General features: G+C 40.9%; 1 protein-coding gene across 1 annotated transcript in view; it reads left to right on the forward strand.

The window, feature by feature from the left end:
- Positions 1 to 12331, forward strand: part of LOC126235312 (EF-hand domain-containing protein 1-like) — a 198849-nt gene that overhangs the window by 47689 nt on the left and 138829 nt on the right. The window contains exons 4-5 of the mRNA XM_049944034.1: positions 2357 to 2512; positions 2603 to 2766. Of these exons, the coding sequence (XP_049799991.1) occupies positions 2357 to 2512; positions 2603 to 2766 (320 nt within the window). The remainder of the gene's footprint in view (positions 1 to 2356; positions 2513 to 2602; positions 2767 to 12331) is intronic.

Consider the following 12331-nt stretch of genomic DNA (forward strand, 5'->3'; position numbering starts at 1 on the left):
CCAACCACTGTCCACCAGGATGAACAGCTGCCACCAAACTGTGGCCAAGACCAAAGGAGACAATCCTGTGGTACAACATGCAGCTGAACATAACACACTTGGTTTCAATGACTGCTTCACTACCTGAGCCATCTCGATCCTTCCCTCCAGGACCAGCTTTTTAGAACTGCATAGATGGGAGTTATTCTTACAACATGTTCTTTGCTCCCATAATTATCCTGGCCTCAACCTACAGTAACATACTGTTCCCACACCCTCCACACAACAGTTTCCACCCCCTCTATCCTATCATCTCCTCCCCATTCTCATCTCCCACCTTGTTTATCTGCAGCCCTCTACCAATACATCCACTCATACTCCCTGATCTTCTCCTTTTTTGTTCCTTTTTCTCCCACCTCCTTGCCCCACAACCTCCCGAGGCTACTGTCTCTCTCCCCACAAGTACACTATGATCCATTCCCCTTGCCCACCCCCTCCAGATTGCTTCTTGTATCTCTCGTGACATTGCATTCTTGCACGAGATGCTGGAATTGGCAGTTGTGTGTGTGTGAGGTGTACTTGCTCGTGTGTGTGTGTGTGTGTGTGTGTGTGTGTGTGTGTGTGTGTGTGTGTGTGTCACTACTGACGAAGGGTGTGGCCGAAAGCTGTCTGTAGCTTGACATGTCTTCTGTATGGTAAGTAGCAATCTATTTTTTCCTACATTGTTGATATTCCTACCTGAAGTTTCCACTGTTTGATAATTCTTTATAAGCTGAGCAGCCTGCTTTCCACAGTCATGTTACTTCACAATAGTAGTGCATGGCTTTAACTTACTTTTTACCATTAATCCTTGTTCACAGAGCTTGGACGAATCTTTGAAGATGACTGTTTATGAGAAGAAGTATCTTCCTCGTCTTGTGAATGTTTAATTTTCATTTATACTCTTGTCATGAAGCAGTGGGTCCTGCTCACCTGTTAAAAGCTTTACTTACCTCTATCTTATCTTTAGTCTTAGTATTTGTTATGTCACTCAAAATATTTCATTTGATCCTATATGAAGTCTCTGCTGCAGTGGATACACCGGCTCCCATAAGATCACCGAAGTTAAGCGCTGTTTGGTGTAGCTGGCACTTGGATGGGTGACCATCCAGCCGCCATGCACTGTTGCCGTTTTTCGGGGTGCACTCAGCCTTGTGATTCTAATTGAGGAGCTACTTGACCAAATAGTGGCGTCTTCAGTCAAGAATAACATCATAACAACTGGGAGAGCAGTGTGCTGATCCCACGCCCCTCCTATCTGCATCCTCCTCGGAGGATGACGCGGCTGTTGGATGGTCCCGGCAGGCCACTCGTGGCCTGAAGATGGAGTGCTATATGAAGTCTCAATTTCTTGTAGAGAGCACCTCAAAACTCACATCAGTGGTATTCTGGGAATGCCAACCAGACAATTGATTCTTCATCCAAGGACAGAAGTAGTAAATGGATGCCAAGTCAGGATAATATGCAGAGTGAGGCAAAATTTTTGTTGGTTTGCTTTTTACAAGCATAAGTATTGCACTGCTCCATCGAAGCCACAAAACACACTCAGCATCATCTTGCCAGATGAAAAAAAACAACCTTTCCAGCATTGGTGAATCCACATGTTTCCACTGCTTGCTTGTCCTCTTTGTCTCAGCGTCAGAATGAAACACTCAGCACTTATCCATGATGACTAGGTGGTTAAACAATTCACCTGTATTGGCCTGACATAGCTGCAACATTTCTGCTGCTACTTCAGTTTGGTAGGCTTTCAATTGACTGTGAGTAGTTGCGGAATGAAGTGACCAGTGACCATTCCATGTTTAAAATGTTGTGCAAAATGCTGAAAACTGATTGATGACTGATTTTCACTTTTTTCACTTTCAGCTCAATTGTTATATGCTAGTGTTTGAGCACCAAGGTGTCTCTTTATCTTGCCATTATACACACAGACATGGTCAGCCACTTTTCTTTATCATCCATATTGTTTGATCATTTTAGAAGTGTCTCTGACCTACTCACTGTTGCATATCATGGTGCATTGTTGTTATACACTTTCACCAACTCGGCATTGATTGTTGGAGCATTGTTCTCTTTCAAATGCAGAAAAAATTTACCACATGGTTCTTCAATTTATCAGCGGGCTGAAACATTTTGTTTTGGCTCGTCTGGTGGTGTGTTATATTACTATGGAATAGGGATTTCAATGTGTACCAGGATTGCAAACATGTACCTGCTGACAGACAAAAAGCTAATAATGTATTTTTATTTTTGGAAGTAATAATTACAGTTTTATGAAAACCTCACATAGTAGATATGCAGTCATAAGAACTAATTTTTTTTCCTCCCACCCTGGCAGAATAGTGGCTTCAGCCAGGGGAGACTTGTAAGGCGTGGAAAAATCCCAAAAAAAGATACTGGACAGTTCTGGCACTGGAAGGACTTTAATATTGGAATGGATGTACCAATGTATGGATTTATTTTCCACATAGTTGACTGTGATGCCTTCACTAAGGTAATTATTTATAAATTGTACTTATATGGAGCTTTCATGACTATATCCATTAATATGTAACTTGACTAAATTAGATATTTATCTTTTTAGAAATATCTCACTAGCCAAGGCATTGAATTACGACCCCCAGAAGATATGCCTCCTGACCCTTATACCATTACTAGGAAGATGAGCACTCAGCCTAAAACAAGAGTGACACATTTTGTTGATGATAAACTGCGCCGATTTCTGGAATATGATCGGAGGATACTAAGGTGTTTTTGGCTAATAAATGTTTTGGTGTACCTATTCAACAGCTGATAAGTAATTTTATTTCCAATTTCATTCCAGTAACATAACATAACAATAATGACAAATCTGATATAAATAGCTGTAAAATGCTTCCGTATCTATTCACTTTGTCTAGAACAGAGGTGATTAATTGTTTTTCCTGAAAATTTTATTTTCAATATGAAATTTTAAGGATACCCTGGAGTCTGTTAAACCTAAATGAAATCTGAACTCACTGTCACATCTAATAGAAGCAGACATTAACATTTATAGTCATATTCTTCAACATTCACAGTTTGTTATTTTTAAATTTATTTATACATGTTCCATAGATCCATAGTGTGATTGTATGGCTTGGATGTGGAGTCAGCACAGATATTACAAAGAATATAAATAATAATAAACACAAAGTATCTGAATGATAGTGTGGTGAGTAATGATATTGCAGTAAAATAATATCATTTAACAGCAATTTATCATAATGATACATTTTATTCACTTCATGATCACAAAATGTAACAATACAGAACAAAACTAGATATCAAGTCAGTTCAAAGAGCATCATAAAGAGAGATCACATGGATCGATGTATCGAACTGCCACAGAGTGCCCCCCTCCCCCTCCCTGAGAGTGTGGAGCACAGTGTAGGAGCAAAAGGTGAAGGGAATTGTATTGGGGAGGTGATCAGAGAAGAGACAACATAATCTTTCATCCACATCAGTTGGCATAGTGGATGACTGGCGCAGAGTGACAATTGACAGTATGCCATCCTCATTGATAAAAGCTCGGAGGGTGCCGTTTATAAAATATTCGCGTAAGTGAATAGCTCAGATGAGTGTGAGGTTAACATCCTCAGATTTACATACATGAGAATAAGCACAAAAAAACCAAAACAAATAGTCATTATGATGCACTGAGATATCGTCCACTGGGAACGCCAAGACGTTGACAGTAAATGTGGTAATAGTTGACTGCGGTGTTGGCAGTGAGAAGAAGGGTACAGGGATTTCATCACACATATCACTGTCACAGGGAGAGACATGATCACTAACACTGGCTTCACAAAATGTAAAGGAGGGCAGGAGGCAAGTGCCTGCTAAACACTCACTGAAAAAGATGTGTTCAGTGAGGATCCATGCCAGTTTAACTCTATGTAGAGAGACCGTTTGAGGTATGCCATATAGCAGGATGTCTGTAGTGTCTGGAGCACGGTTGAGACCCAGTGAGGTCCTGAATAGGGTGGAGTAAGAGCTTGCAATGTGATAATGTCACAGTCTGCAAGTTCCTTGTGTAAAAAGTCTTGTGGGCGGTCATGCGCTTGTGGTTGTGGTATGTGCATACGCGAGATATGAGAGCAAACTTACTCAACTAAGGAGAGTAGCCTCTCTTCATGAAGAGAAGTAGTGTCCTCAACAAATTCTGCTGGGCGTACCACAGGTTTGCCATAAAGGATCTCTGCCAGAGAGGCCTTTAAATCATCTTTATATGCTTTATAGCAGTACCCACAGAATCGCATCTGACCAAGAGTCCGAATGGCACAGTAATGCTGCCTTTAGTGTGAAGTGCCAGCACTCCACTAATCCATTACTTTGGGGGTGGTAGGCTGTTGTATTGAAATGTTTGGCATTGCATAGGATCATTTGAAGAGTAGTAGAGATTCAAATTTCCTGCCCTGCTCTGTCATGATGGATGCAGGGCAAATTCAAATGGTTGAAATGGCTCTGAGCACTATGGGACTTAACATTTGAGGTCATCAGTCCCCTAGAACTTAGAACTACTTAAACCTAATTAACCTAAGGACATCACACACATCCATGCCCCAGGCAGGATTTGAACCATAGACCATAGCAGCAGCGCAGTTCTGGAATGAAGCACCTAGAACTGCATGGCCATAGCGGCCGGCGCAGCAAAGAGAAAATGGCCTGTCGAAGGGTAAGGGGCACGAGTGGTCATGGTATGTTAGTCAAAGTATCACAAAGAATTGGTTGTGTGACCCCAGGGAAAGGGCATGGTTGAATGTGGAGAGAGATGGAGTTGTTAGTAGCTAGCAACTGTACCTCAGGATCAGTAGTTTGTAGTCGTGCGAGCTCTGTGGCATGAAACAGGCTCGTAATAGTGCAGCAGCATTCATAGCATAATTTGATTTGCATAGTACAATGATGTACTGCAGGAGTGCACACAACTCGTGCTGCATTCATGTTCTAATGAGCTGCCATTTCGAGTGTGACAGTGATGTGGAGCGGTGGAATGCACAGCATCGTGCCTATGCTATTGAAAATTATTTCATGAATAACAACTCTGCAATTGCTACCCATTGTATATATTGGCAACATTTCAACTTTGAGCATCATGGGAAAGTTCCAGATGGACGGACCATTGTGAGGTGGGTACATGCATTTCATACAACTGGGAAGAAGTGAAAGAACTGTGCGGATACCAGAAGCCGTGGAAAATGTTTGTGCTGCACTATTGCATAGCCCAGAAAAATTTGCTTTCGTCATGCACAAACTGTGCATATGTCCAGTCGCTCGTTCAGGAGACTATTCATGAAGATCTCCATTTTCCCCCATATAAGCTGTAGATTGCTCAGGAAATTAGGTCTCGTGATTGGGTTTCACATGAAACATTCTGCTTAACCATGCGTGATCTCCTTCATCAAAATCCACAAATGTTGCACACCATACTGATTTCAGATGAAGCTCATTTTGAGTTATGTGGTTCAGTGAATAAACAGAATATGTGTTATTGGAGTGATGTAAACCTGCATGAACTGCACAAGCTCTTGCATAGTTCTCATGTTACAGTGTGGTGTGGAGTTGCTTCCTTTGAGATTGTTGGCCCTTACTTCTTTGAGGATGACAACGGTGTGGCTGTAACTGTCACCAGTGAACACTACCTAAAGATGCTGAAAGACTTCTTTCTTCCCCAATTAGGTATGGTCAATGTGGATGTGGAACAATTATGGTTTCAACAAGACGGAGCAACCTTGCATACAGCCAGAATTTGCATGGATTTCTTGCAACAGACATTTCCCAGTACAGTAATTTCCTGTTTTGGTGACATTTTCTGGTCACCTTACTCATCTGACCTTTCATGAGCAGACCTTTTCTTTGGGGCTACCTGAAGCAAGAAGTGTTCTGAACACTTTATGCCACCATTCCTGAGTGGAAGGATCACATCAGAACTGCCATCGGCAATGTTCCAAAGAATATGTTATGAGTTATGGAAAGCTTCCAACACCACCTAGATGAATGTGTTTTGCAGAGAGATCATCATTTGACAGGAGTCATATTCAAAAAGTAATCCATGCAATGGACAATGACTTACACATTAGTAAATGGCGTACCTTTAACTATTAATTGACATAAGAGGTAATAAATAAATTACAATTACCGCCAGATGGTGTGTTTTTAATATCCTACTATGAACGCTGCCGCACCCTGTATTAATAGATGGCATGTAGTCTGCTACAATGTTGTCCACACCTCTGATAAAATGTATGTCTGTTGTATATTGGCTGAGAAGTCCGTAGGCCTGAAGCAATGTGGAGGGAGATGACTGGCAGGGTTATGCAGTGCATCAATCAGGGGACAGTAATCTGTGTAAACGGTGATGTCATGTGACGTCTCAGAAATAGGGTATGGCTTCATAAATGGCCAGTAGCTCCCTATCAAATGCCGACCTTTTTTTTTTTTTTTTTTTTTTTAATGAAAAGAAACGCTGTGGTTCAGAGCCTATGTGAATGTGTTGCTGCAGCGTGGCACTGATCGCAGTGTCACTAGCGTCTGTAGAGATTGAAATAGGCACATCGGCACTGGGATGAGGTAGTGTGACTGCATTGGCTAGGGCTGTATTTAGGTCACTGAAGGCGAGAGTCATGTCCTGGGCCCACATGACCTTACAATTGCCTCATGTGTGTTTGCCTTGCAAGGCATCAGTTAGAGGAGACTGCAGGGATATGGCACCTGGAAAAATTGATCATGCCCAAGAAGCGACGTAGGTCACAAAAAGTCACAGGTGGTGGTAACCTCGTAATGTGAATGAATGATATGTACAGATATGTGGCATGTGCCTTCAGAGTTCACTATGTGGCCCAGGAGCATAACTTCTGGCTGGTGCACCTGGGATTTGTCTTCATTTATCTCCATGCCATTATCTGAGAGCACGCACAGTACTTGAGAAAGATGTTGCTCATGTTCATTAACAGAGGTGGAGAAAATTAAAATGTCATCAAGGTAAGCATGACAAAATCAGAACTGGTGAAATAATGAGTCTATAAAATGTTGCCATGTCTGAGCTGCATTAAAGTCCATAAAGCATATAGCAATATTCGAACAAGCCAAAGGGGGTTATAAGAGGGGGGGTCTTATGAACATCGTCTTTGTGCATTCAAATCTGATGATATGCCTTATAACAGTCAATGACACTAAAATGCTGAGCACCCTGTAATTGCAACGCAAAATCTTGAATGTTGGGGGCTGGGGTAGTTGTCTAAAATGGTGTGGGCATTGAGTCGATGGTAGCCCCTGCAAAGTCTGAATGTAGAGCTCTTTTTGAGGACAAGAGGCTTTCCTACTACGTTAAGAACACGACAGCCCAGAGTATTTTTAATTGAAAAAATAGGATCCAGTTATTAGCCAACAGTGGGTTACACAAAATCACTTGTTCTGATTGTGACAAATTTTACATCAGTCAGTCAGGCAGAGACATAGCAACTAGGCTGGCTGAACATGAACGCAGCTGGAGGTTGCAGAATTCTGACTCCGCATTTACTGAGCATGTACTGAGTGAGGGTCACAACTACCAGCCAGTGTCCCATGTACTTCACTTAGCAAACAAAGGCCATAAACTCAATCTGCTGGAAGCCCTGGATATTAACAGACATCTAGCTCACAGTCCAGATCTAATCCTAAATGTCCATATACAGCTCAACACTTCCCCTCTCCTAAACTTCATATAATCATCTCTGTTGTTCATTACTTCCCACACTGTCTGTTCCTACATATTCCCATTTTCATGTATTCATTAAGTTCTTTTGTTTTATTGAAGTTGTCTATGTATTCCATATAGAATGTAGTTTCATTTGTCAGGGCTTTCTTTTAACTGGTACTTGTATCAATGTCCATGTTTAACACCTCTTGTAGTTGTCTCATCAAATATTGTTTATATTTTACTTGGTTTATTTATTTAATGCAAACTGCTACATAGCCACAGTTCTGAATATAACATTAACGTTAAAATGCAGTACCACCACACCCTCAAAGATTGCATTTACTGTATGTTCCTTCAAACTCCTCCATTTCCCTACATTTGTTTATTTCTGTTTATCTTATTGATATTGCTTAAGTTCCTTATGTATTCTGCAGTTACACTGATAATTGTTACTTCTTTTAATTGGTTTGTGTATCACTCTCCATGTTTTACCTCCTGATGTAGCCTTGTCAAGTACTAATTTTATTTTATTTTATTAGTTTTGTTTATTAATAGAAACTGTTACATAGGCATGCTGTTCCTATTTTGTGTTAAAGTTTCCTGTCTACTCCAATTTTATTTATTTACTGTTTAATTTTTTTTACTTTTTCGTTGCATTACCACCACACTGTCAAAGATGTTACTTACTGTATGTTTCTGCTTCAGTCTAGATATGTTACTTCTCTTCCAATGTTGTTCGCAAACATTGTGACTTCTTTGGTGACAATACTTAGTAAATGTCTGAATATGGCCTTGTAAGCCAAAAACTGGTTAACACAATAAAAATTAATACTGTAGAACAAAAGCAAATTGGTGCTTTTCATTTACTACAAGACGAATAGGTGATGACCAATTACTGTCAGAAGGTCGTACGATTTCTAATTCTAAAAGTTTCTGAACACATTCTTTTGTGGCGTGAAGTTTTGTAGCCAGTAAACAGTGTGCTTTTGCACTAACAGAAGGTCCTTCCATGGTATGTAGCCTTTGACACGTACCATTAATAACTTTAATGGAGGACCTCACTGGGCCTACACAAGCAGAAGGCACTCCAGAGCAGGGAACGACTTCACACGCAGCACTTTGAAACTGAGAACTTACCTGTAGAATAGGTAACAAAGGTGGTGAAGATTCCCTGTCATCAGGTACTGTGCTAGTGGCTGCAGGTGTGGAGCCTGGGCCAGCTGTTGTACACAGTATCAGCACGGTGAGAGGGGTGTGGTCTGCGTCAGTAGTGGGCGAGGTGGCATGAGGATGTGTGGGCATGACATGAGCATGTGGGACGGTGTCAATTGTAGTGGCAGTGTAGCTTGTTGGTTGGACAGCTCTAGAGCAAGAGTAGTCTGTCGATGTGGAGGAGGTGGGTTGCTTACTGTGGGAGTAAGACATAGTACCACAACCCTTTGGGACCCTATATCCTGTTACTAATCTCACCCTCACTCTCCCAAAGAGAGTATATGTGTAATATCAGTATGCTGTTTTGATTTTCTTTTTTCTTGTTATCTGGATTCGAAATCACTGGAGATTTTCTTTTGCAGCAAACTAATAATTTGCATTAATTTAAGCTATTGTTTTGACATCATTTAAGTTGGGTCTCACCAATATGCAGAATGAAGGAAACATATTGGGTTAAAAGCTGATGTACCATCACAATTTCTTCATTATACAAACTTCAGGTACATGGTAGGAATAAAATTGCTATTGTAATTGTGGAGTAATTAACAATTAAAGTTCTGATATTTATAGTCACTGAAAGACAGGTACTTTTATGTTTTCAAACTAAATGGCTCTGAGCACTACGGGACTTAACATCTGAGGTCATCAGTCCCTTAGAACTTAGAACTACTTAAATCTAACTAACCTAAGGACATCACACACAGCCATGACCGAAGCAGGATTCAAACCTGCGACCGTAGCGGTCACGCGGTTCCAGACTGGAGCACCTAGAACCGCTCGGCCACCCCGGCCGGCTTCAAACTAAAAAACAAATTGTATCCATAATAGAAATATTATCACAGAAGAACCTGAGTAGTGCCGTGGTGTAGTGGGTATGATTCTAAACTGTTGTATGGCGGGTTGTGAGGTCAAAATTCACATGGAGAGTACAATTTTAATTTCAATATTCGGTTTAAGTACATTCTAGAAGTATCCACAAATGTCAAGAAGCATTGTACTGGAATGTTCTGTAGCTGTATATATACTGTATGTGTTCTGGCCAGAGGCAGTTCACTCCGTGCTCTTGTTTGTGCAAGTGCTGAGTAAACCTTCGTTAAATGAAGTTAGGGTTTGTCATTCATCTACTTACACCTTCTTCTACGTGACAATATGACATGATAATTTTTCAGTCAGAATTAAGCATATTAATGTTTTAATTGGTGTTTGTTAATTGAACTGTAATTACAACTATGTAGGATGTAAAGTTTTTACTCATACAAAATTTAATTAATTGAGTCTAGGCCTTCCATTCAATAAAACTAATAGCTCTGATCATCTGAAAATGATAGGGTGATGCCTTTTAAGTAAGTAAAATGATACATGCAAATTAACAAAATATATCATTGTAATGATAAAACATGCAATTGATAGTCTTAATTGAAACAGATATTTTCCTGTCTTTGTATGAAATTATTCACTTTTATTTCATGTAAATTTCTGTGGAATTTGGGAAGATGTATGTAAAAGTTTTAATTGTTAAACCTAAAAATTTAATAATTTATTTAATAAATAACAATTTCAGTAATTGTTTAAAATCATATAAATAGAGGCAATTTGTATGCCACCATATCTCAGTTGGAGTTCAGTTTGACGACAGTCATGAGACAGTGTTAAGTCAATTTTACATGTAGTTCACCACCAAAACATCTAGTGCACGAAATAAAACTCATTGTGAACATGAATTCCTGGAGTTTATTTCTACTCATACCATTTGCATAATTCCTGAGTGGCGATGTAATAACATCAAGATGAACCTATGGCAGCATTAAGAAGCAGCACCCCAAATTACACAAGATTCGTATTATTTATTTGGTGGAGGATATGCGTAATATGATGTGGTATTCAGTTTTCTTGTGTTAAGCAATGATACACATCCCAAACTTCACCACACAAAAATCATTTTTCGCCATGCTACATTACAAAGAACGCAGTTCATGTTCACTGTTGTCTGTATAGAGCAAGACTGGAGCAGTGGCCAGTGTTGTAGTGGTGGTAGCCGCTGAAAGTGCAGTGATGGTCATTTGCACAAGTGCCATGTCCACAGAAGTGTTGTTGATCAGTGCCTGCAGTGATGTGCTGGCCGTGCGTAAGGCTGCAATGTCATGTCATTGTTCGAGTAGCTTGCACAGTGAATCCAAAGTGAGGGATGTGAGTTCAGCCAACTGATGCGTAGAGGCAGCCATTGTTGCTCTTGAATGTGTGGGTGTTGTGACAAAGGAGCCCTCAATGCGTGTGTCAGTAGAGTGATGGAGTAGCATTCCAGACAATAAATCTGGAGAGAGGCCATAGTGGCTTAGAAAATCAATGCCCAACACCGGCTCATCAATGTTGGTCACATTGTTTTTCCATTCAAAACAAAATTTCAGTTTAAGTTTGAGGCGAAGGTGTGTGGAGCCATAGGTGATGACCAATTAATTGTTTGCTGTTCTCAATGTCATGGTGGAAGGCATCAGTGGCAAAGTTGACAATGCTGGAGGTACGATGCTCGTATCTGCGCTGGTGTTGACAAGGAAGAACGTGTCGCAGATGTCATATAAGTACAGTCTGAACAGAAGTAGTTGTTTATTGTGTGATGATCGGTTTTGCTGCAGGTGCCCTGTAGGATACCCATGAGATGATGCACCTAACTCACCCTGTGTTGGAAGTTTGGGTGAAGAGCACATGGCGGGTGACACTTCTGAGCTGCATCTTCGTGCTGGGATGTGTGCAGTATTGCCAAATGTCAGCAAATAACTCTGTACTGTGGTGAGTTGTTGACATCTGATGATTTTATAGGTGTCATCTGCTGGCCGTAGGCGCATCTCTAATTGGTCAGTGCTGTGTGATAAAAGTTGCAGCTGGAGAGCTTACAGTATTTTCACTATCCATAGCGACCACAAAGTGGCAGCAGACAGGAAGGAGGGATCGATCAATTCTCTGATCTTTTGCCTCAACTGCGATGGTGTCAGCTCACTGAGCAATACGTCATGCACTGTGTGATTAATTGCTTCTAGTGGAGTTCCCATCAAGTGCTCAAGAATAATAGATTTTGTGCATTCATAGTGATAGTGGTCCCTCATTGGTGCCATGAGGATGAGATCAGTTGTTAAATCCATATGCTCATGCATAGCTGCAATCAAAGATATGAACTGCATGGATAAGACACCATGGATGTTGAGGATGCTGTCCACAAGAGAAAACCATGTCTTCAGGCTATCCCTGTTAAGCAGAAGCAGTTGTGGTAGATGTCCCAAAAGAACAGGCAGGAGTGGAGCGGTGAACACAGACGATGTTGCGGCGGCCTGCAGAATATCTGGACGCTCAACTTTACACTGTTCTTGATGCTCACACACATAACCCAACTTGGCAGATGCAGTTTCAGGAGTG

This window comes from Schistocerca nitens, chromosome 2, assembly GCF_023898315.1.
Source record: "Schistocerca nitens isolate TAMUIC-IGC-003100 chromosome 2, iqSchNite1.1, whole genome shotgun sequence".
NCBI classification, from domain to species: Eukaryota; Metazoa; Arthropoda; class Insecta; order Orthoptera; family Acrididae; genus Schistocerca; species Schistocerca nitens.